Genomic DNA, 25,621 nt, shown 5'->3' with positions numbered 1-25,621 from the left:
AAATTACTGATAAAGAAAAAATAGTGCTTAGATAGGAGAGATATCTGTTTATCAAATATGCAGAGAAATAAGACAACCTCAGAATGTGCTTTTCATGCAATTCTTTGAAATTACATCAATGTAACATTTCACATTTATATAGCATCGTAAGATTTTCTTTGTGTGTGTTGAGGGTTTGATATTGGGGATTGAACCCAGGGGCATTCTACCTCTGAGCTACACCCACAGCCCTATTCATTTTTTTTTTTATTTTGAAACAGGGCCTCCCTAAGTTGTGGAGGGCCTCACTACACATTGCTAAGGCTGGTCACAAACCTGCAATCCGCCTGCCTCAGCCTCCCAAGGACTTGGGATTACAGAGATGCATCACCGCGCCCAGCTAAGAATTTCAATGTACTTGTAAATTTTATTTGGCTGTGTGATTAATCTTCAAGGCATAATTTCAAACAGCACCCCCAGAAAGCCTTTGCTTTCCTTACCCTGTAACAATCATAGCTAAATGTATTAAGTACCTACTCTATACCAAGCACTGTTCCAAAGTTTTATCATAATTGCCATATTTAATATTCTCAACAGCCCTATAAGGAAAATAGATTATTAACCCTTCTATTACATATGAGAAAACGAATCTGGAAATGTCAGCTAGTCCCTAGTCACTAGAACAAGCAAATAGCAGATACAGAATTTGAACCCAAGCAGTCTGACTCTAGGACCTGTCTGCGAGTCTGTGATCACATCTAACATGTCCTTTTCCTAGCACTCAGAACAAGCCTGAACCAAAATGAGATTTTATTATCACAGGTATTATCTATAAATCAACGACGCTCTTTACTATGTTGGCCGCTTACATTCCCACTTACAATTCACTCTTCTACTTCGCTGGGAGCACAGGAGACTTGTGGGATGTTTGTCTTTGGAGACCTAGAACAGAACCACCGTGAGTTCCTTGATAACACGTCCAAAGGAGAGGCTGTGTCTCTCACTCAGATGGCAATGCATTCTCTATAGAAAGAACTCTTCGGCGCTCCAGGGAATAAAGTAATACAGTCATCGGTAATATTTGGGGAAAGAAATAAATACTGAGAATTAAGATTTTTGTTTATTTACAATATGATGCCCCCAAATTTCTATTTAACACTGAAAGTATCTAAATCAGACTTTTATAAAGATGCACTTTCTCTCACACACATACATGCACATACCTTCCACAAAGACAAAATGTATCCTCTCATTTCTCTCAATAGGGATTTGTTAGTATTGATTTCTGTTTCCCGAAGAGAAAGTTTACCAAGTGACCTCTATCTGCTCTATTATTGACTAGTATCTTTTCGGATCAGGTAATTCTGGATAATAACACCTTTAGAATGATAAATTCAACCAGTCAGAAACAAAACAAAATCCCAATAATAATCAATTCTGCTATCTCGGCCTTAATATGACCACTCCCGTCTCTTGCCTGGACTTTTATATACAGCTGGTCACTCCCTACCCTACCAAAAATGGAAAAGAACCAAGTGTGTGTGTGTGTGTGTGTGTGTGTGTGTGTGTGTGTGTGTGTGTTTACTGGGGATAGAATCCAGTAGGAGCTACACCACCAGCCCTTTTAATTGTTTATATTTAAACAGAGTCTTGCTAAGTTGCTGAGGCTAACCTCAAACCTGCAACCCTCCTATCTCAGGCTCTCAAGGACTGAGATTACAAGTATGTGCCACTGCTCCCCCTTCTCCATTCATTTCCACAGAAATTTTTTTTTTCCTTTTGGCAGTACTAGGGATGGAACCCAGGGGCATTCTACCTTCGAGCTACACCCTTAGACCTATTTTTTATTCTTGTGTGCATGTGGTGAGGGTTTTGAAACAGGGTCTAAGTTGTGGAGGGCCTAAGTAGCTGAGGCTGGCTTTGCACCTGTGCAATCCTCCTGTCTCAGTCTCCCAAGTACTGGAATTACAAGTGTGCACCACCATGCCCGGCCCTTCCACAGAAATTCTTAAGCACATAATCTGAACTCTGGGGTATAAGAATCACTTAAGCATATTTTCTGTCCTGGCACTCACAGTGAACAGAGTAAAAGAGAGGTATACATCTGGGCATGACTGTGATTCCAGTGCTTGGGAGGCTGAAAAAGGAGGATTTCCGGTTGGAGGCCAGCCTCAGCAACTTAGCAACACCCTGTTTCAAAATAATAAATAAAAAGAGCCGAGGGTGTGGCTCTGAGGGAGAATGCCCCTGGGTTCAATTCCAGCACCACACCAAAAGAGAGACAGACAAACAGACAGACACAAGTAACTGCAGCCCTGCAATAATTATTATAATTGCTGTTTAAATGAGCTATGGGAGCAGGAAGAAGTCCCAAATTAGCCTAAAAAGGCTAGTGTGACCATCTTCAGTAGCTTCTAAAAAGCCACTTTTATCCCTCAGAGCATCTCATGGATCCATCAGACCACAGGATAAATTCTAAACTTCTAAGGATCACATTTTTTAACTTAAAAAAGTGGACCCTTATGCCAAGCATGGTGGCGCACACTTGTAATCCCAGCACTTGGGAGGCTGAGACAGGAGGATCGCACACATTCGAAGCCAACCCCAGCTACTTAGTGAGGCTCTCAGCAACTTAGTGATACCCTGTTTCCAAATAAAATATATAACGGGTCTGGGAGTATAGCCGGGAGGTAGAAAAGTCCCTGGGTTCCACCCCCCAGTACCACAAAAAAAAAAAAAAAAAAAAAAATAGCCCTTTTAGCGGGTATGATGGTGCATACTTGCAATCCTAGTACCTGGGAGGCTGAGACTGGAGGATCACATATTTGTGGCTAGCCTTAGCTATTTAGTGAGGTCCTCCCCAAATTAGTGAGATCCTGTTCAAAATAAGTAATAATTTAAAAAAAAATGGGCTGGGGGTATATGTAGCTCGGAGGTAGAATGCCTCTGGGTTCAATCCCCAGGCCCACAAAAAAATAAAATAAAATAAAATTGGGCCTTTTACTTAGCACGGCTTTCCTCATCTGTAAAATAAAGGCGATTCTAGTGTCTACTTCTAAGGGTTCTGGTGTGGCTGGGTCAAAGGGCTTAGGCAGCGGCTGGCACACAGTGCTCAAGGTTAGCACTCATTCTCAATGCTGCGCCTGACCTACCCTCCAGCCACCAGGGTTTATGGGTAGGTGACTCAAGAACCATCCCTGACTTCCCCCCACAAAGCCTTCCCCAGAGTCGTCTCTTCCTCTCCAAGGTTTCTATCACATTTTATACAGATCCGTTTTGTAGTCTTGTCGAGCAGTTTTCCGCCTTGCATATCTTCTTCCTGCAGCGTGTGTGTACCTGGGTATGTGTCCTGGGGGCAGGGGCTGAGAGTCAACCTTGAAAGTTGAACTCTTTCCACACCACCACCACGAAAAGAAAAATCCTCAAATTATGATCCTTTAACAGCTGGTATTTATTGAGCCCTAATTACTCGCCAGCCCGTTCCAAGCGCTCCGAATTGTTCGAGTTGAGCCCCTGGCGGAGCCGCCCTGGGCTCCAGGCGTCTGGCTTCCGACCCCAAGCTCATTAGCACCACCCGAGGTGGGGTCGTCCCTGAACTTCCCCTAACTACAGGTCCCCCTACCTAGAGCCAAACTACCCTAAGTGGTGTGTGGGGGGAGTGAATCAAGAGGTGAAAACATCGCCTACAGTCCCCTTTTAAAAAGCGCTTCCTCCAACAAAGGTCAACTTCCAAGCATCCCCCAACCCCTTCTCAAAGAAAGTCAGAAGCCCCCGAACCCAAGCCGAAGACGGGTTCCTCTAAAGATCCCGACCGGCTTAAGGGGGCGTGTCGGGCAGTCCAGAGACTCCGCTACCCCCAACCCCACGAGACCAATATCCACAGGCCCGGGAGGGAGCCGGGGAGGACCCACACCCCACAACTACCCCCTCCCCCGAGAAACTTTCCAGTACCGGGTCTGCGGCATCCAACTTTCAAAGTTTCCCCACCCCGTACACAATTCCCCGCGAAAAGCAACGCAAAGTAACAACCGGAGCGCTGATTGGCCGCCACCGCGGCTGATCATCCAATGAGAAATAAGAAGAGGCCCAGGTGTTCTCCGCTGCTTGCTGGGAATTATAGTTCACTCTAAACCTGCGCCCTCTGGAGCCAAGTGTGTTTCTTATTGCCATGATGATCATAGTTCGGTGGAGGAACATCACCAAAATAAGTGTGAAACAAGGGTTTTTTTTATTGAAATTTTCTATTTTATTTCCTGTAGCACTAACTTAAAAACTGCTCAATGTGCCGGGCGTGGTGGCGCACGCCTGTAATCCCAGCATTCTCGAGACTGGCCGACAGCATCAGCTACTTAAGTGAAGTCCTTTGCAACTCAGTTGAGACCCTGTTTCGACATAAAAAAGAATAAAAAGTAGGGCTGGGGTGTAGCTCGGAGGTAGAATGCCCCCGGGTTCCATTCCCAGTACCGCAAAAATAAATAAATAATAATAAATAATAAATAATAAAATAATAATAAAACATAAAAATTGCTTAATGAACGGGAGCGGCGTGTGTTCTGGGAAATAGATGTCAACCCACCTATCACAGAAGAGTTTTTGGAAAAGAACTTTATATTTGTGTTAATTAGCTCTTTTGAAATGTTGAGATTGAAATTGCCCAGACTGAGACCCACGCATTGGGAAAATCTGCGGGTCTGTAGTTGAAGTAGAACAGGAAGGAAACCAAATAGAAGATTTGGTGTAAAAGCAACCATAATGAGGAAACCTAATGAGCATTAAGACCTGATTTCGGATTATGTCTGCGGAAAGCCTTCGCTTATCCTTTGTCTCCCCATTGCAACCCACTGTGTCCTAATTATTGTCCTGCACCCATCACTTGAGAAGAGGGATCTTAATTCAAGTCGTAAAATCGGGCCCGGCACCTCGTTCCATTGACTGTTGTGGGGTAACGAAGTAAATAAATAAATGGAGTCAAGCAGAAACAAATGAGAATTCAGATTGTGGAGTTCTGGGATTATAAGAAAGCCCAAGTAGATAGAATAATAACGGAGCTTGATAGCCCTGAGTATCCCCAGCGCCTGGCAAAGCACGGTCACTGGTTGGCACGAAGTAAACGTTCACTTCCAATGCTAGAGAGAAAAGAGAGAGGAAGAAATAAAATCTAGGAGCTTTGCTATTCCTGCCACCTGCTCTTCCGAAGGCGGAACTGAAGGAGGAAAGGGGAGGAGCTGCCCTAATTGAGAGGGAGGGTCCGTGGCCCTGTAGCCCGCGGATTTAACTCTTTCAGAGCTTCCTGGCTTTCCCTAGTCACAGGAGGTCTGTCACGTGACTCAAGCAACCAGGGTGCCTAATTTGCATCTTCCCTCCAGCGAGCCAATAGGAGCGGCTCTCTCGTTTGTCACCACCCCGTTCGCCGTAGGATCTGTCACCTGACTCGGCCCAAACATGGCTGCACTGGAAGCACTATTGCTTTGGTGTCGGGGAGCAGGTGAGTGGAAAGGTGCCAGGGAGAAGGCGGGACGCTCTCCGCGACCCTGGTAGGGAGTCCCCTGTCTCTTCCTACCGAGTTCCCCACTGCTTTCCATTGCAGGGATTAGTCTCCCGATCTTCCTCCTCTGCCTTAGCAGAAGGCTCAAACGAGGGGGGATTCCTGCTGAGTTTTCATTTGGGGCGTTCTGAAGTCTAGGGCTTAATATTCAGGGGAAAATGTAGACGGAAAGAAATTGAGGCCCGGGCTAAGACGACGATTAATGTTATTAAATACAGTATCTGCAAAGACAGAAGGGATCCGCCCCTTGATGAAAGTGGCAGTTCACAAAAAGATAGTAACGGGTTAAACTTAAAATAGTAATTAGGAAAGTAATTCTCAACCTTTCCCAGTCGGGCCATTAGTTGTCGTTTTGTCTAAATAGAGTTTCGTTTCTTCTCACTGCCCTGCATTGTTTCCAGGAGGTACTCCACGAATGAGAAAATTGAAAATGTGTTCCGCCTAACGCATCTCTTTCTAACTCCCTGCACTCAGTGCTGGGAAAATGAATCATCCTTTTGGAAAAGAGCAAATTGCTACCGAGAAGCAGCTTTTTGAATTTTTCTGTGAGTGCCTACGGAGGGGAGAGTGGGAGCTGGCACAAGCATGTGTGCATCGACTCCACGAGGCACAAGGGGATATCCCAAAGAGGGTGGAAGATGTACTTTGGGCGTTGGTGCTGTGTCCAAATCTACTGAGGTAAGGGATTTCCTTCAATACATGGTTCAAAATCTGGACTTCGGCCAGATATAATTTATTCTCTAAAAAATTCTCAGAAGCAGAGTATATTTCACATACTTTGAAAATACACCTCTGTAATATATGTCCATTTCTTTTAATATAATTCATTGACTTTGGATTGTTGTTTAGACCTGGATGTAAGCCTGGCTGCTAAAGTGTCCCCAAAACCACCATTTCTTCTTTATTATCATCTTGAAAATGGGTGTAATGCATTGAAAAGCATTTTCCTCATCTCCATAAAAGTAAACCTCTTCCTCTTGATTGTGACGTTGACGATATTGTTGTAGTCTTAACGAAGAACTGAAAATAAATTTACTTAAAACCTTTTACTTTAAAATAACTATAGACTCATAAAAAGTTTTAAAAAATAAGCGTTTAATATACCTTTTCCAGCCAGGCGTGGTGGCGCACACTTGTAATCCCAGCGCTTGGGAGGCTGAGACAGGAGGATCGCACAGGTTCGAAGCCAGCCTCAGCTACTTAGTGAGACCCTGTTTCCAAATAAAATATAAAATAGGTCTGGGAGTATAGTCCGGAGGTAGAAAGCCTCTGGGTTCCACCCCTAGTAATATATATACCTTTTTCCACTTCCTCTGATTATGACATATAAGATAGCTATAGTATAATATCAAAACTAGGAGATTCACACACGTGTACATTACCATTCACTACATTACAGATCTTATTTGGTTTTCTCCATTTTTAAAAAAATTTTCGTTCATTTTTTTATTTCTAATTCTATGCAATGTATTCATATTTTGATTCACGTACTCTCACAGTAATAAAGATACAGAACTGTTGCACCACTACAGAAGAATTCCCTCACTCCTTGGTGCTTGCTCCCTCTCTGTATTTTTGCTATGACTCCTCCTTGTCTCCTGGTAACCACATTTCTCCATCCTAGATTTTTAATATGATTCTTCCTGGCAGTTCTACTAACTAGTGGCAGAGGAATCAAATGTACTGTTTCGGTCTTTCCTTATCTTGTCCTTACCTTAGCTGTCTATACTGTTCAAGTATTAGCACACAGAGTGAAGAAACAAGCAGCCCTTTTCTTATTTCATTTTCCCCCTTAAATTGGCTTTTAGCCAGTTATTGTCTAAGTTAATAACTTTAAAAATGCTTATGAATTTCCATAACTCTGTATTTTGCATGTACTTAAAAATAAAATTTTAGCCAGGCATTAGTGGCGCCTAATTGTAATCCCAGTACTTGGGAGACTGAGGCAGGTGGATTGCAGGTTCAAGACTGGTGCATGGTAATTTAGCCAGACCCTGTTGCAAAATAAATAGGGATGTAGCTCTGAGGTATACCACCCTGGGTCCAAACCCTTAGTACCGTAATAAATATATTACATACACTTAAGTTACCTTTCTTCTTCTTCTTTTTTTTTTTTTTTGAAGTACTGAAAATTGAACCCAGAGGCGTATTACCTCTGAGCTACATCCCCAGCCTGATTTTATTCTTTATTTTGAAACAGGGGTCTCACTAAGCTGCAGAGGGCCTCGCTAAGTAGCTGAGGCTGGTCTCGAACCTAGATCCTCCTGTCTCAGCCTCCCAAGTCCTGGAATTACAAGCGTGTGCCACCACGCCCGGCTCTTTCTTCTTTTATATTTGATTCATTTTTATGTTTAAGAATATACTTTAAATAGCATTAATTATTGTGTTTTTCCTGTAATATTATGATTAAAAATAAGATTAAGCTGGGCATGGCAGTATGTACCTATGGTCCTGTTACAGTTTTGGTGGTCACCATGAGTTCTTTATCTCAACCCAGATAGATATCACAGGCAGGGGGGAAAAGAAGCCAGGACAGGCAGTTAGCATTTAGCACAGGGCAAAAAAAAAAAAAAAAAAAAAAGATATATATTATAAAAGTGAAAGTAACAGCAGCACCATGTTTCAAAGAGATAGAGGAGGGAGAAACAAGAGAAGCATTCCTTCTCCAAGGAGAAAGCAAGGAGGAGCCACTGCTCCTCCCCCAATCTTAAATAATAGGGTTGGTCCTATCTGCTCTTCCTTATCTGGGTTGCTAATTCCCTGGCAATAGCTTTGTCGGCATCTACTGAGAAGATTGGCATCTACTGAGAAGATTGTTTGTTTGTTTGTTTGTTTGTTTAACTTTTCCCTGGCCCTTGGCCTTCTAAGTTTCAAGGTCTGTAACTCTCTTAGTGTTGGCTTTTATTTTATCTTCATTGCCTGACCCAGCAGGTTCAGGACAGTAGAATCCCAAACAGCAGGCTGGGAAGAGTAGGAAGCTCCCTGGGCTTTTTGTTTATTTGGCTTTGTTGTTTGTTTTTTGATTGTTTTGTTTCGTTTTTGTACTGGGGATTGAACCCAGGAGCGATCTACCACCAGCTATATCCCCACACACTTTTTTATTCTTTATTTTGAAAGATGATCTTGCTAAGTTGTGGAGGGCCTAAGTAGCTGAGGCTGGTTGAGATCCTGAGATCCTCCTGTCTCAGCCTTCCAGGTACTGTCTTTACAAGTGTGTGCTACCACACCCAGCTCGGAAGCAGCATGTTATAACCTTCTATTTATTTTTATTTATTTACTTATTTATTTTTGTGGTACTGGGTTTGGAACCCAGGGGCATTCTCCCTCCAAGCTAAGCCCCCAACCCTATTTTTTATTCTTTATTTTGAAACAGGGTCTGAGTTGCAAAGGGCCTCCCTAAGTAGCTGAGGCTGTTGGCAAACCGCGATCCTCCTGTCTCAGCCTCCCGAATGCTGGGATAACAAGCAAGCGTGAGCCACCAGGCCTGGCTATGTTTTAACCTTTCAAATGTTTGCTCTGCTTTAAGACAGGGAATAGTATGAAGTAATCTGTAACCAGATCAGTCCCAGCTACTCAGGAGAATCAACTTAGCCTAGGAATTGAGGACCAGTGTGGGGAGCCATTAAGGCCTTCCCCTAGATTAATGTTTCTGACTCAGCTGTCTGTCCTTCACCCAGAGTCAACAAGGTTTGGGGTTATGGAAAGTTCAAAAAGGTCTGAGAGAAGATCAGGTGGTGATGGCATGAGGGTATTGATTAATCTACCTGTAATGTATGTGCTTTGGATTGGTCTTTATTGTATTCTGGTGGTGGTAGCACGAGAATGTTGATTGACCTGTGACTGTATAAATACCTCTGGAAAAACAAACCCAGCATCAGCGCAAGAAAGATGAGATTGGCCCAGAAATAGGCATCGGCCAGGAGTGTCGGCGCCATAGAGAATACTGACCCAGGCATAGTCTCCAACCCGTAGGAAATATTGACCCAGGAACAGGGGTCGGCCAGTAGAGATAGTAGGCTGGCGGTTCCCCCACGTTAGATTTAAAAATTCTTCATCCTCATGCCTCTCTTCAGAACCCGTACTTCTGCCAGCTGGCTCCGGCAGACCAGCCTGGGTAACATAGCAAGATTCCAATTCAATAACAATAATAATAAATATGAGGGAGATGAAGATAAGATTGACTTTTTGCCATTTGTTTTGGTTTTTTGAAGTACTAGAAATTAAACCCAGGGGCATTCTATGAGCCACACCCCTAACTCTATTTAATTTTTGTTTTAAAATAAAGTCTCACTAAATTGCTGAGGGCCTCACTAAGTTGCTGAGGTTGGTCTTGAACCTACAATTCTCCTCTCTCAGCCTCCCAAGCACACTGTAGGCATAGCTCTGTTTTGGTTCTAATTTTTTTTTTCTTGGTGGTACTGGGGTTCCTGGAAACCCTTCTTCCTCTGGGCTACACTCCCAGACCTATTTTATATTTTTTATTTATTTGGAAACAGGGTCTCTTAAGCCAGCAAGGCTCACTACAAACCTGCGCGATCCTCCTGTCTCCACCTCCCAAGTGCGGGGAGTACAAGCATGTGTCACCACGCCTGCCTTGGTTGTAATATTTTATTGAACTATCATATGTAATTGAAAATATCTCATTAGAACTTGCCTGTTCAGATTTAAAGTGGATTGAGCAGTGAAATGTAAATCTTGTATTTAAAAAAAACTGTTTTACAAAATCTTTCTTTTCACCTTTTTCAGATGTGGTCAGGACATCAATCCTCAGAGATTAGCCTGGCTCTGGCTTCTCGTACTGGAAAAATGGTTGGCCCAGGAAAACGTAAGTAGATTTACATATTAATATTCTCCTAAGGCCAGGGCTGACAACAACTTAGAAGTAATATGGTATCTCCCTTCTGTCTATTACAGTGTGAGTGTGTTATTGAGAGTGGAATCCAGGGGCCTTCCACCTCCAGGCTATATCCTCAGCCCTGTTTTAGTTTATATTTGGGAAAAGGGTCTTGCTAAATTGCTGAGAGTCTCAATAAGTTGCTGAGGCTGACTTTGACTTCTAACCTGCAATCCTCTTGTCTCTGCCTCCCAAGGACTGGGATTACAGGCATGTATGTGCCCCACAGCTGGCTCTATCATTTCTTTTTTTATGAAGTTGGTCATAGTCTCTCTCAGTATTGACAGAGTTGTTTCAGTTGTTATTGCCCCCCCTTACCTAAACTCATTCATTAACTCGGTAACATACATTTTCGTACAATAGCACAGAAACCAGTGTCACTTTATTAAATACCACTGAGTCTTGTGTCTGAAGAGCACTTTGTGGAACTGAGTGAAAATGACAAGATAGCAAATAAAATATGAACCCATAACATTTGGATCTATTTATTGCTTGCCTACTAGAGGATAGGCTGAGCTGAAATTGGCCTTTTCTTCTAAAAATCTTATTTTCACTAATATAGTGAAATCTTTAGATTTAAGCCCCATTAATTAGTAGTTTAATAATTCACATAGACCAAAGTAAAAATCACTAAATATAAAAACACAGTGAACAAGCCAGGCATGGTGGCACACATTTGTAATCCCAACATTTGGGAGGCTGAAACAGGAGGATCCAGGTTTGCAGCCAGCCTCAGCTACTTAGTGAGGCCCTTTACAACTCAGTGAAATCCTGTTCTAAAATAAAAAATAAAAAACAGGGCTAGGAATATAGCCTAGAGTTGTAGAATGCCCCTGGGTTCCATCCCCAGGACCACACACACACACACACACACACACACACACATAGTAAATTAATGGGGAAAACTGATAAGGAAGTACTTTTTTAGAAAGAAATTTTCTGTTAAAAGCTTATCCATTAAAGAAATTTCTCTGAACTTTAAGATTTTGGGAGCCAGACACAGTTGTGCTCACTTCTAGCCCCATCCACTTAGGAGAGTTCAGGAACTCAAGGCCAGCCCAGGCAAGGCAGTCCAAAAAGCAAGAAAGGTTTAAGTAAAGAGCTTTTGACTCCCGATAACTGACTGGCCTGGAGATACATCATAAAGTTAGCTGGCAGTATTGGAGCTCAAACCAAAATCTGGCTCTCCAGGCCTCTGCTTTTTATACCTCAACATTATTTTTCAGCCTATATGGACTTAACAATAATTAATTATTTTTCTTTCTTTCTTTTCTCTCTCTCTCTCTCTCTCTCTCTCTCTCAATAATTAATTATTTTTCTTTCTTTCTTTTCTCTCTCTCTCTCTCTCTCTCTCTCTCTTTTTTTTTTTTTTTTTTTGCAGTACTAGCGATTGAACCCAGAGGCATTCCACCTCTGAGCTACACACCCCCCAGCCCTACATTTTATTCTTTTTCTATTTTGAAACAGTCTCATTAAGTCATGGCGGGCCTCACTGTTATGGTTGTAATGGCACTGTGGGCTCTTCTTCCTCTATTCAACTAGGGTTTGAACAGGTTTTTATTATAAAATCAGTAGGAAATAGAAAGAGAAGAGAAGAAGAAAACAGCATGCCTGGGAACACACTGGGGAGCCTGAAAGTAGAACTCTGCCTCCCTCCATCACCGGCCTTTAAATAGATTTTGTATTGGTATGTTCTTATCAGCGTTACCAAAGCAATGGGCTAGTAACTTATTTCTTAGCCAGGTGGTGCCTCTTTGCCTCTGCACAGTGCACTTACTAAGTGCAGAGGTCAATAATGAACCTCATTTCTGCCTCTGTTGTATTGGGCAGTATTGGTTGTTCATCAGCTATGGGTGCTTTGAACCAGCGCACAGAATTTGCCTTTCCTATTCCCAGGCCAGGTCACAAAGGAGAAGAGGTAAGCAGAGGCACTGATTGCCTCTATGTATTTTTAGAGCTAAAGGCTTCAATTGTCTCTAGGATTTTTAAGGCTAAAGGCCTTAAATTCTTTACATCCTTACTATAGGTTTATCATTAGAACAAAGGGCAGAGAGGGGAGCTTTGTAGTATAATAGCTATTGCCTCTCCCTGTCTGAGTGCTCTTTACATTTTGGAAATTAATACCCAAGCATTTTTCCAATACCGGCACACTCACTAAGTAGCTGAGGCTGGCCACGAACCTGCAAACCTCCTGTCTCAGTCTCCCAAGTACTGGGATTACAAGCATGCACCACTATGCCTGGCAATTCTATTTTTAAAATATCTATCATTTAGCCTAATTTTTTTTGTTTTTACTCCCATCAGTCATCAGGATTAATTTTGTCTTTAGTTTCATTTTTACATGACATATTTCCTTCATGAAGCTTTCAAAGAGTAGCAATAGCTGGGCATGCTGGTACACACCTATAATCCCAATACTTGGGAGGCTGAGACAGAAGGATTGTAGGTTCAAAGCGAGCCCCAGTAACTTAGTGATACCCTCAGCAACTTAGCAAGATCCTATTCCAAAATAAATTAAAAAGGGCTGAGGGTATATCTTGAAGGTAGAATGCCCTTGGGTTCAATCTCTAATAAGAAAAAGAAAAGCAGTAGAAATTACTGATGTAAATGTATCTTTTACCCAGGTATTAGTCAATTGTCTAGCAAAAAGAAATAACAAAGACTAGTTGAGGGGGGGAGCAAGTCTAAAATATAATGAAACCCAAGATAATTAAGATAGAAATTTAAAAGAAGAAGAAAAATATAAAGAAATGTGAGTTAAAGTAGAAATACCATAGCTGGCTGGGCATGGTGTGCACACTTGTAATCCCAGTACTTGGGAGGCTGAGACAGGAGGATCACAGGTTTACACCCAGCCTCAGTTACTTAGTGAGGCCCTCCGCAACTCAGTGAGACCTGTTTCAAAATAAGGAATAAAAAATATAGGGCTGGGGGTGCAGCTCAGAGCTAGAATGGCCCTGGAATCAATTCCCAGTTCTGCACCCAAAAAAGGAGAGAAAAATTTAAAGAAGGAAAAAAAGAAACCACATTATTAAATAAAGGTCTCTCTAATTCAAACAGAATTGGCCAAACCAAATGAACTTTCCCCTCAGTGGAAGCTATTTGCTTACTTGATGTCTGCGTGGTTGCTTATTTTCTGGACAGTTGCTCAACCATATCAGGCAGTGGATTTCAATTCCCCGGTTGCTTAGCACAGACCAAGAGTGGTTCTTGTTTTTTCCCAACATCGCAGATTACTTGGCCTTTAAAACTCTGGCAACTGGTTTATTTAAGCAGTCATGGGGATATTGGGAATATTGTTGCTGCTCAGAGTTTTGAAACTTTATATAAGGACGAAGACTTCAAATGCATTCCTTGAGTAGTTCTACAAAGCCGTCATTTCCTGGCAGTGTCTTCCTCTCCTGGGTTAGCTAGCTGCCTGTTCTTTTCCAGGATCCCACCTTCTGCCAAATGCTTCCTTTTTATTTATGAACTGAAGCACTGATTCTGTTTTCTGTGTCCCTCATTCACTTTTACCTTCTGCTTCTTTATCCTGCGGTGGCTTATCGTATAAGCAGATGTATAAAGATTAGCTGTGTAGATGTTCACTGCCATATACTTTTTAGTAGAGGGAAACTGGAAACAACCCCCATTTCCACTGGTTAATAAGTGAAAGTATATCTGTATGTAAAACACTAGGCCACTAATCAAAATTACATGGTAAATGAATTCCCCAGCTCTTTGGTAGGTTAAGGCAGGACGACTGCTTGAGTTCAGAAATCTGAGACCAGCCTGGACAACATAGTGAGAACCTGTCTCAAAGAAACAAAAACAAAACAGTTATGTTTTGTTCTGGGAGTATGGCTAAACAGTAAAGTACTTGTCTAACATGTAGGAGGCCCTGGGTTCAATCCCCGTCAACACACAAGGAATGCAAATTGGGATAACTTTTTCCTTTCTGTGTTCAGAATAATTTGAAAATACTCCAAAACATTTCCATGTCTAGTAAAGATTATCTTTAAAAATACATAACTATAGCTGAGCGTGGTGACGTACACTTGTAATCCCAGCACTTGGGAGGCTGAGACAGAAGGATCATGGTTCGCGGACAACCTCAGCTAATACCTAGGCCCTTTGTAACTCAGTGAGACCCTGTTTCAAAATAAAGAATAAAAAAGTAGGGCCAGGCGTGGTGGCACATGCTTGTAATCCCTGAGTTTGGGAGGAGAGACAGGAGGATCACACAGGTTCGAAGCCAGCCTTGCTGGCTTAAGAGACCCTGTTTCCAAATAAAATATAAAAAATAGGTCTGGGAGTGTAGCCCGGAGGTAGAAGGGTTCCATCCCCAGTACCACCAAAAAAAAAAAAAAAAATAGGGCTGGTAGTGTAGCTCGGGTAGCATGTCCCTGAGTTCCACCCCTAATACTGAAAAAATTAAATAAACATAACTATGAGCCAGGTCTGGTGCTTCAGTCCTCAGTAGCACAAAACAAACAAACAACAACACACACAAAATAACCATAACTCCAGCTGGGTGCAGTGGCACATACCTATAATTCCTGTACTTTGGAGGCTGAGGTAGGAGGATTTCAAGGTTGAGGCCATCCTTTGCAACTTAACAGAATACCGTTTCAAAATAAAAAGGTCTGGGGGATAGCTCAGTGGTTGAATGCCCCTGGGTTCAATTCCCAGTGCCACTAAATAAATAAATATGCGCGACAGGTTTGTTTGATTTGGAAAGTAAATGAAAGCATGTAAGTATTTACCAGACATTAGATCCCCCCTTTTCACTTTTCTTCTCTAGCTCAATGAAAAGGACAGTGAATACCAAAAACAGGGTTTGGACCAAAAGAGAATTATGCGAGCCAGGCCCTACCAGGCTTACCAGTGACTGGGTGTTTTGGACACAGCAAGGGGGCTTCTTGGGGGAAAAGTTCAAGTGGTTTAAAAAATAAATAAATAAAAGGCCATATGAAATGAACAGATCTTAGAAACTGAGGCCAGTCAGTGTGGGTTTATGTATTGGTTTTTAAGTGGAGTATGCATCTAAATTTTAGCAGATTTTGTTTATAAAGAAAATACCTAAATACATATTCAGGAGCTTATTGGTTAAAATTACTTTATATTAGAGAAATAGCAAAAGACTGGAGAGAAATGTTAATTTACCATTTGTTACCCAAAGCACATGCCTAATCTTTATATTTTCTTCTTCAATTCTTTTAGAAAGTACTCCCTGCTGTTTTCCGAAGAAAACTTGAATTTCTTCTTTTGTCGGAAGACCTGCAAGGTGACGTCCCTGAGGACATCCTGCAGGTGAGAGGGCGCCCGGGCCTTCGGTGCAGGGCAGCCCGCCGGCTAGCAGGGAGCAGCAGAGACGGCTCTCCAAGCTGCCGGCTGCGCGTGGTCTCAGGGAAGGCAGGTAGAGGCCCCGCCGAGGAGAGTTTACAGTTAGGCAAACTTACTGATCTTAGCATTCTCAAGGTGGATTATCCAGAAGTATTATCACTCGGGATTAAAGTTGGTGTTTTTTTTTTTTATTTCACATAGAGGGAATACATAACTTGGCTTTCAACTATGATAGAATTTTTGAACAGTAGATGATCGGAAATATGAAGAAAGGAACTAAAACTTGGTGAATATCTGTGAATGTGTCAGTCCTCACACCAATTCTCTGGGGACAAATTCAAACTAAATATTAACTATATCTATATAGTATGAATAAATTACTACCTAATTTACGTACCTAAGTATGCTCTGAGACGCAACACCCGAGTTCTTTATTTTCTTTCCCCTCCCTCCTTTCCTTTCCTCCCCCTCCCTCCCCTCTCTTCCCTTCCCCTTCCTTCTTTCGTCTTCCTTCTTTCCTTCCTCCTTTCCTCCTCTTTCTTCCTTCCTCTGTCTGTGGTGCTGGGGATAAACCCCAAGACCCTAAATATGTTAGGCAAGTACTCTACAACTGAGACACACCCCCAGCTGGATATTTATTTTTTTAAAAGCCATTCACCAGTTAATTAAAGACAGTTTTATAATAGGATTTAAAGTGGGGACTCTCATTTATATTAGGTCAAGGATTCATGGTCTTTCTGGTAAAGAGGGCATCCTTGAACGCCATTTATAGGCATGGGAAATAACCTACATCCCAGCCCACTTTTCTCGTTCTGCAAACAGACTGGCTATAAAGGTTCTTGCTTTTAAACTCTAACAGTCTAGATGGGGAAGGAGGACTAATACATACATGAGACAATCTTGTAGTAAATCATATGGTACTAATTTTAGCTACGTTGAGATTGTGTGAATTTGAAGTATGGTAAGTATCTTAGTCTGTTTTCCGCTGCTATAACTGAATGCCACAGACTGGATGATTTATAAAGAATAGAGGTTTATTTAGCTCATGGTTCTGAAGGCTGGGAGGAAGAGCATGGCACTGGCATCTGCTCCGCATCTCTTAAAAGCCTTGCTGTGTCATAAAAGGATGAAAGGCATCTGTGGGTGAGAGAGAACAAGTGTGCTCGCTCAGGCCTCTTATTAAACTGCACCTGTCGTCTTGGGGCCCTACCTTTATAACCTTGTCTGATCCGAATTATCTCCCAAAGGTCCGACTTCCAAATTCTATTAATACATGAATTTGTTGTTGTTGCGGTACTGGGGTTGGAATCAAGGGGCATTCTACCTCTGAGCTACACCCCCAGCCCTATTTTTTATTCTTCCTTATTTTGAAACAGGATTTCACTGAGTTGTAAAGGGCCTCAATAAGAACCACAATCCTTCCAAATGCTGGGACTGCAAGTGTGTGCTACCACGCCTGGCTTAATTCATGAGGTTTTGAACAGGTGAACTTTTGAGGGACACATTCAAACCACACACGAAAGTTTTGTGAAAAGAAAAGAAATAGGATAATACCCTAAATCGTGACTAGGATTTAGATTAAAAGTTTTTTAAAAAAAAAGGATAGGTGATCCCAGTACTTGGGAGGCTGAGATAAGAGGATTGCAGGTTTAAGGCCAGCCTCAGCAATTTAGCAAGACACTGTTTCAGATTTTAAAATAAGCCAGACATGGTGTCGCACACTTGTAATCCCAGTACTTGGGAGGCCGAGACAGGAAGATTACAGGTTTACGGCCAGCCTCAGCTACTTAGTGAGGCCCTCTACAGTTTAGTGAGACCTGTTTCATAATAAAGAATAAAAAGTAGGTCAGGGAGTGTAGCTCAATGGTAGAATGCCCCTAGGTTCAATCGCCAGTTCTGAAAAAAAAATTAAATAAAATCAAGGAGTATAGCTCAGAGGTAGACTGGGTTCAATCTCTAGTACAATAAACAAATAAGTAACCCTGATATTTAATGTTCTTTTAAAAAATAAGCATAAGTGCCTTTAGATGGGCTTAATGTCTTACCTACGTGGTCTGTGAACTTGCCCTCCCTACCTTAGGTCACCAGCAGCCACTTTGGAAGCAGTGTGGTGGGACAAGCTTGAGCCTAGAGGCCTTAGATCATTGAGTCCATCCATCTCTCTTAGCCTCTGTGTTCTTATTTGTAAAATGGGGATAATAGTGTCTTCCACTCTTAAGGTTGTTGGAAGGATTCATTTAATTCTTCTGTGAAAAGGGCCTAGAAGAGAGCCCGGCACACGGTAACCCCTGCGGAGTGTTTGCCGCAGCTATAAACCACCAAGGCTGTAAATAAAGACATTGCAGACACAGGCACCCCATCCCTCTCTCCGCCCTCTCTCTAGGAGCTGTGTAAGACCATCTCACAAGACACAATAAGCCCCGGACCTGACAGAAGCCAGAGGCGAGAGAGCGGGCCGGCCCGGCTCAGCTCCAGAGCCATCTCCATGCTCTGGGATCTTCTGAGGCAGGCTCCCCGGCCAGCACAGGCCCTGCTGGCGCTCCTGCTGGAGGATGATGACCCCATCAGCCTCTACCACCCACCTCTGCAGGAGGCACTGGTGGGCCTCATTCGAAAAGCACTGCGGGCTCTGGGGGACGCTGCCTCTGGGCCCCCCGGAGTAGTCGATGCCATCTATGGAGCCCTGCAGGCTCTGCGGTGCCCTGCAGAGCCAGCCGGGGTGGCGTTGCGGGGCCTTTGTGAAGAGCTACTGGAGGCCTGCAGCTCCGAGGGCAGTCCCCTGCGGGAGGAGCGGCTGCTCGGCTGCCTGCTACACGAGGCTGGACGGGGCCTGCTGTCCCTCTACGGCCACATCTATGCAGAGAAGCTCACAGAAAAGCCACCCAGGGCCGCCACCTCGGGGAAAGGTGTGTTCCCTCTGCTGCTTTGCCTCCTGTCTCGGCAATTTCAACAAGCCCAGCCTCTCTGCAGTTCCTCTGGACTGCGGCCTTGAGAGGCTAAGCAGAAATAGATAAGAGGTTCTTTTATAAAAGCACAGATTTGCTAGGGTAAGACTGAGGTGATTGAGGGAAAAATAAAGTAATAGCAAGAAGAGAAAAGAGCCTTGGCGGGAGCTCCTGAAAGAAGTAAAGTGATGCTCAGATAAAGCGTAGAAAACCTGGCTCAAGTTTTTTTGGGTATGTGTGTGTATGTGTATTGTGGTATTGAGGATGGAACCCAGGGGCTTCTACCTCCGGGCTATACTCCCAGACCTATTTTATATTTTATTTGGAAACAAGGTCTCACTAAGTTGCTGAGAGCCTCACTAAGTAGCTGAGGCTGGCTTCGAACCTGCGCAATCCTCCTGTCTCAGCCTCCCAAGTGCTGGGATTACAAGCATGCGCCAGCAAGCCTGGCTTGTTTTTTTTGTTATTGTTGTTTTCTGTTTGTTTCTGCAGTACTGGGGATGGAACCCAGGGGCATTCTACCTCTGAGCTACACCCCCAACCCTATTTTCCATTCTTTATTTTGAACCAGGGTCTCACTGATTTGCAAAGGGCCTCACTAAGTAGCTGAGGCTGTCCGCAAACTGCAATCTTCTTGTTTCAGCCTCCCAAATGCTGAGATTACAGGCGTGCGCCACCACGCCTGGCTCAAGTTTTTAAAAGAACCAACTCTCACATGAGTTGGTTTTTCAAATAGACTCTAGCTTAGGAAAGCAGCGCTCTTGGTTTCCCAGTAACCCTGTCTGGTTTGATGTTCAGTCTCACCAGATCACGCCGACCCTGAGCGGGCAATGTTAGCCCTGTTCTCCACTTCCAGCCCAGCGCGGGCTTGGAAAGAGGCCTTTTTCTACTGCCTGAGCAACAACAAGCACTTTCTCGAGCAGATCCTGGTAAGTCAAGCTGAATTATTCTCCATCATAGAAGGACCCTGGGCTTCTCCATTCCTCATTTCTCTCCCACTCATTTATCCAACACAAGCAGTCTAGTGGTGAGTCATTCTGTTCTGTCCATCCCACAGCCCCAGCAGAGAGGAGACTCTGAGAATCAGTACCATTTGTAATTATAGCTGTTGTTCCTACATGTTTTGGCAGGAAATAAGATGTTAGATATACGTCGGCTTTCTAGAAGGGTGCGCAAAAGAAAAGACCGTGGCGGCAATTCCTGGCCTCGCTGACAGGGGGAATAACTGCTTGGCCTTTGCCTTCCAGCTCATGGCTGAACTACATGTAACCCCACAGCTACCTATGAATCTCATCCTATGTGCTAATCTGTGCCAGGAGCCGGGGCTGCCACAGAAGCCAGCTCTTGCCTTCAGGCAGCACACTGCCTCGTGATTTTGTGAACGTTCATTTCACTCAGCTGGCTCCTTCTGTCTGTATCAGACACCTTGCCACTGTACTAAAAGCTTCTATCCCCAGTGAGCAGCGAGCTGAGACGCGTTCTTTCTAGTCCACAGAGCTGCCTACAGCAATCTTCTTTGACTTACAGGTAACAGCACTGACTCTGTTGAGAGAGGAAGACTTCCCAAGCCTGGGCTGCCTGCTGGATGGAGAGTTCAGGCCTCTTAGTCATCTGCTCGTGCTCCTGGGCTGGACGCACTGCCAGAGCCTCGAGGCAGCCAAGAGGCTGCTGCAGACACTCCACAGGACCCAGGTACCTCTCTCCGCATCCTGGGCTGCTCTGCAAGTGAGCACCGCAGGACTTTGAGCCTCGGCAGAATGCAGGTCCTAAGGTCAAGCATGATCTCGAATGCCAGGTGCCTAAGTCTGCATCTTTCTCCTCTCCCCTATGGACACAGGATCAAGACTGTGATGGGCTCCTCAGGGATGCCTGTGAGGGACTGTGGGCGCACCTGGAGGTCCTGGAGTGGTGTGTGCAGCACAGCAGGTATGTCCCGTGCCGCCTGCCCCCTCCCCACCACCCGGCATGCTTGACCTGCGCGCCCTGTGTGTGGCTAGCCCGCAGCATCTTCCACCTGAACGCTCCAGCTATTGAACCCAGGATAAAGACATAAGTAACGATTATCTTCTCTGACCAAGTCATAACTTGAGGGAAGTTTTAGGATGACAACAATATGGTCATTTCACCACATCTTCCACCTGAAAATGCTGGCTATTAAATCATAAAAAAAATAAGTAATGATTATCTTCTCCATGACCATCAAATCATAACTTAAGGATAATTCCAGGAAGACAACAACAGCTCACATTTCCTAAGCACTTATTGTATGCCTGGCGTTGCCTTAAGCCCTTTAGGATAATTAAGCCTCACAATGATCCTAAGAGGTAGATGCCAGTATTTTCCTCATTTAATTAATTAATTTATTTATTTATTGCTGTACTGGGGGTGAAACCCAGGGCATTCAACCTCCGAGCTACACCCCAAGCCCTATTTTTTATTCTTCATTTTGAAACAGGGTCTCACTGAGTTGCAAAGGGCCTCACTGAGTAGCTGAGGCTGTCTGCGAACCGTCATCCTCCTGTCTCAGCCTCCCAAATGCTGGGATTACAAGTGTGTGCCACCACACCTGGCTTATTATCCTCATTTTAAAGACAGGACAACTGAAGGCAAGAGGTGTTAAATAACTTGCCCAAAGTTATGTGGCGAGTAAATGTCATTTATATTCTTAGTCACAGGTCTGCTTGGATCATCACACTTGTATTCAGCAGATGCTCACTGAAATTCATGTGAAGCCCTGCATTTCCCCTGCATGTGCTATTTACCCCAGTCCTAAAGCCTGGAATGATGGTGCACACCTATAATCCCAGTATTTGGGAGGCTGAGGCAGGGGAATTGCAGGTTCGAAGCTAGCCTCAGCAACTTAGCGAGACCCTATTTCCAAAATAAATTTAATTTTTTTTAAATAGGGCTAGATATGCCAGGCGTGGTGGTGCACGCTTGTAATCCCCGTGCTTGGGAGGCGGAGACAGGAGGATCGCGCAGGTTCGAAGCCAGCCGCGCGCGCTGGTTTAGGAGACCCTGTTTCCAAATAAAAATGTAAAAATAGGTCTGGGAGTGTAGCCCAGAGGTAGAAGGGCTTCCAGGAACCCCAGTACCACCAAAAATAAATAAATAAATAAAATAGGGCTAGAGGTGTAGCTCAGAGCTAGAATGCCTCTGGATTCAATAACTAAACACACACACACACCCCAAAACCCTTGGCCTATGTCCAGGTTCCTATCTTGTTCTCCATCTCACCAGTACTTCCTGAAATCAAGTAGGCAGCGAGGGAAGTAGTGGAGGACTCTTCCTCAAAATAAAGCCGAGAAGCTTTTGTAGAAATTAGGAAATTCCATCTACAGACCCTTTCTAGAGCTTGCTGACCAGAAGGGCCCTTTCTGGGTTCTTTCTGGACAGATAGACAGCTGACCTGATGGAAGTACATTTCTGAGGATAAATAAACATTATGTTCTATCCCAGACCTACTAACACACAGAACAGGAAGAAGCAAAGCGTGCAGTGTTACAGGCCAGAAAGGAAGACTGGGAATAGGGAATAGAGATTGCCTTTCTGCAAAGCAATAATGTAACCTGCCTCCCTTTTTATCTTCCCAATTTCCCCTTTCAGCAACCCCATACCAAAGAGAGATCTCCTGTGTCATTTACATGGCGGAGACAGCCACTCAGTGCTCTACTCGCTCCATCACCTTACAAACCTCCCAGCCCTCAGGGAGGAAGAGGTTCTCAAGCTCTTACAGAAGGTGCCAGCCAAGGAGCCCCAGCAAGAGCACGGTGAGTGGGCAGTGGAGGCCTGGGCCGGGAATCCCCTGTGGGCGGCCATGCGTGTCTTCTGGCTGGGCTGCCTGACAGGAGGATGGTCCAGCAGGTGTCCTCTAGATGGATGCTGTTTACCCCAGTCCGACTGTGTAGATGCATTCTTACCCCACCTTGAGCGAGATGTAGGGAATTCCTTTGTCCTGTGCAGTCGTTTCAGAAACCCTAGCCTTCCCGCAACCCAATGAAACAGAAGGAGGAACTGCCCTCTGCATCCGCAGCTGTGGCTGCCAGTTTTTGTGGGATTCTTGGTGAGCGGTTTCATGTTTCAGGGGCTTCCTCAAAGCCTGCTTTGTGCTCCCCGGTGTCCTCCCCACCCTCGTGAACAGAGAAGAGGTTTGGACAAAGGACTTGACTGAAACAATTTTTATTTATGTATTTATTCATTTGTGGCACTGGGGATTGAACTCAGGGGCATTCTACTTCCAAGCTACACTCCCAGCCCAATATTATTTTTTATTTTTATTTTATTTTATTTATTTTTGGTGGTACTGGGGTTCCTGGAAACCCTTCTACCTCCAGGCTACACTCCCAGACCTATTTTATATTTTATTTGGAAACAGGGTCTCTTAAAACAGCTGAGGCTGGCTTCGAACCAGCATGATCCTCCTGTCTCCACCTCCCAAGCGTGGGGATTATAAGCGAGCGCCACCACGCCCGGCTATTTTTTTTTATTTTGAAACAGGGTCTGGCCAAGTGGATGGGAGTCTTACTACTTGCTGAGGCTGTCCTCGAACCTGCCGTCCTTCTGTCTCAGCCTCCCAAATACTGGGACTTACAGGCATGTACCACATGCCCAGCTAGCCGGAAACAGTGAGGAAGCCTCATTTTAACCTTTGCTTAAATTCAAGATTTGAATCTTGGCTGAAAAATCAAGATTCTGTTAACCAGCCCTTTCTTTTTTCTGTCAAAAACCACATTATAGTATAGTCTCAACCTGCCACAAAGGTTAGGAACACTTGGGAACCAGTGCTACTACTTTTTTGGGGGGTGGGGGGGTGCTAGGAGTTGAACCCAGGAGCATTCTGCCTCTGAGCTAACCCTCAGCCCGTTTTTTGTTGTTGTTGTTGTTTTGTTTTGTTTTTGAAACAGAATCTCACTAAGTTGCCAGGGGTCTTGCTAAGACCTGTCTCAAACTGTGACCCTCCTGCCTTAGTCTTCCAAATACTGGAATTACAGGCATGTGCCCCCACACCCCGTTTAACAGATTTCTTAAAGAAAGTAGAACTCTGACTTCTATGTACAAATACAAAAAACTTCTGAAGAAATATTTTAAATCTGATCCCTGGTACCGTACGAGGATATGTTTGGAGTTTGAACTTGAAAAAGGCACAAGAGGGCAAGAATAGGGCTGGGACTCGGGTGTAACACTTGAGGAGGCACGAGCTCTCAGATGCGACGTAGGGGTCATGAGACAAGTGGAAGGAAGCGAGGGGGACTGAGAGTTGATGTTGCCTAGAGGAAAGGCCAGGGCGGGATGCAGATCAGATTCATGAAACAAGAGAAGGTATGAACCTACAAGGACGGCCCCTCTGCATCCACCACACCTGCCGGTCATCCTGGAAGAATTACTTCTGAATCTCTGCCTGTTTCTCTCTTCAGGTTCTGCTGATACCCTCGCCCCTGAGCACCAAAGCCAGGGTCAGAATGTGACCCTCTACCAGGGCTTCTGCGCCATGAAGTATGCCATCTATGCCCTTTGTGTGAACTCACACCAGCACTCCCAGTGCCAGGACTGCAAAGATGGCCCCTTGGAGGACCTGGCCTCAGCCACAGAGCCAGCGAACGACTCTCCCCCATCCCCAGGTACCATGCCTCCCCAGCCCTGGCAGGTGCCGCTCAGGTCCGTGCCGGGAGTGCTTCATGTGGTTCCTGTTCTCCACCAGGTGTGATGGCGCCTTGATTTTACGGTGCTTGAGAATAATTCTATCCGTCCATTGGCTTCTGAGTCCAAGGGACAGGGAAAAAGCAAATGGCTTGCTTATGTTTTAATGGAGTCTGATCATATCATGTAGTGTAGTGTTTTCCAAATGCTTTTTTTTTTTTAACTATAATCCATGGTAAGAATAACATTTCACAGCACACTCAAGTGTGTACCTAGGTATACCATTGTTGTGTTTATGTATGCTTGTACATGTAAATACTGATATGTAAGCTGAAACTATGTTGCAAGAAACAAAACTTGCTCTTCCAAATGGAGCACACTCATGATTATTTTCCTGTTCTATTTTACTTTTTAATGCAGTTCTGACTCATTTTATTGGTCAAAACCTATAGTGTGAGAAACAGCAATCTAATGTCCTAACCTCTTACACTTTTCCTGAAAACTTAAAATTTCTTTACTCTTCCTTAGCATTTGAATAAACCCTCATCTCTGAATGTAGTCATTTTTGACTACTCAGTGTTTCTTAAGAGACCTAGGTAGCCTGTGGTCACTTTTAGTGTAACAATAGGCCAAAATAGAGTGAGCACTAGAGTCTGCATGCTTCCTTCATTCCTGGAAGTGAAATATGGAGTATGTGTCAGAGATGAGGAATAATGTCACATTAAAAAAAGCAAAAACAGCCAGGCGCGGTGGCGCACGCTTGTAATCCCCGCACTTGGGAGGCGGAGACAGGAGGATCGCGCAGGTTCGAAGCCAGCCGCGCTGGCTTGAGAGACCCTGTTTCCAAATAAAAAGTATTTAAAAAAAAATAGGTCTGGGAGTGTAGCCTGGAGGTAGATCGGTTTCCAGGAACCCCAGTACCACCAAAAAAAACCAAAAAACCAGCAAAAACAAAATAATAGGTGTTCAGTAAGCTGTGCTTTTAGTTAAAAGTGGCAAAATCTTTTTGCCAATCATGAAGAGACACACTGAGCAGTCTCTCCTATTCCTCTGACGTTTCCCTAGTCTCTAAAAAGTAAACAGTGCTGGATACGGCAACGCACATATTTAATCCCAGTACTTGGGCTGAAACAAGAGGATCACAGATTCAAGGACAGACTCAGCAACTTAGCGAGACCTCGTTTCAAAGCACAAAATAAGAAAAGGGCTGGGCTTGTAGCTCAGGTAGGATGCCACTGGGTTCAGTCCCCAGTACCAATAAATGAATGGATGGGATGGATGGGTCTGGGGAGAAGT

General features: G+C 44.1%; 1 protein-coding gene across 2 annotated transcripts in view; it reads left to right on the top strand.

The window, feature by feature from the left end:
* Window positions 1-6,008: 6,008 nt before the first annotated feature.
* Window positions 6,009-25,621, top strand: part of ZFYVE26 (zinc finger FYVE-type containing 26) — a gene marked incomplete at both ends in the record, with an annotated part of 77,378 nt that continues 57,765 nt past the window's right edge. The window contains 9 exons of one of the 2 annotated variants that reach the window (XM_080706976.1): window positions 6,009-6,202; window positions 10,271-10,349; window positions 15,621-15,710; window positions 18,127-18,649; window positions 19,496-19,617; window positions 20,216-20,380; window positions 20,526-20,614; window positions 22,295-22,458; window positions 24,103-24,306. In XM_080706976.1, the coding sequence (XP_080563102.1) occupies window positions 6,009-6,202; window positions 10,271-10,349; window positions 15,621-15,710; window positions 18,127-18,649; window positions 19,496-19,617; window positions 20,216-20,380; window positions 20,526-20,614; window positions 22,295-22,458; window positions 24,103-24,306 (1,630 nt within the window). Of the gene's footprint in view, window positions 6,203-10,270; window positions 10,350-15,620; window positions 15,711-18,126; window positions 18,650-19,486; window positions 19,618-20,215; window positions 20,381-20,525; window positions 20,615-22,294; window positions 22,459-24,102; window positions 24,307-25,621 lie in introns of both variants that reach the window. The other variant, XM_080706975.1, reaches the window with a different exon arrangement.

This window comes from Muscardinus avellanarius (genome assembly GCF_963383645.1).
Source record: "Muscardinus avellanarius genome assembly, chromosome: 12".
In the NCBI taxonomy this organism is placed as follows: domain Eukaryota; kingdom Metazoa; phylum Chordata; class Mammalia; order Rodentia; family Gliridae; genus Muscardinus; species Muscardinus avellanarius.
Note: the sequence above shows the minus strand (reverse complement) of the source record. Positions and strands in the feature narration are given on the sequence as shown.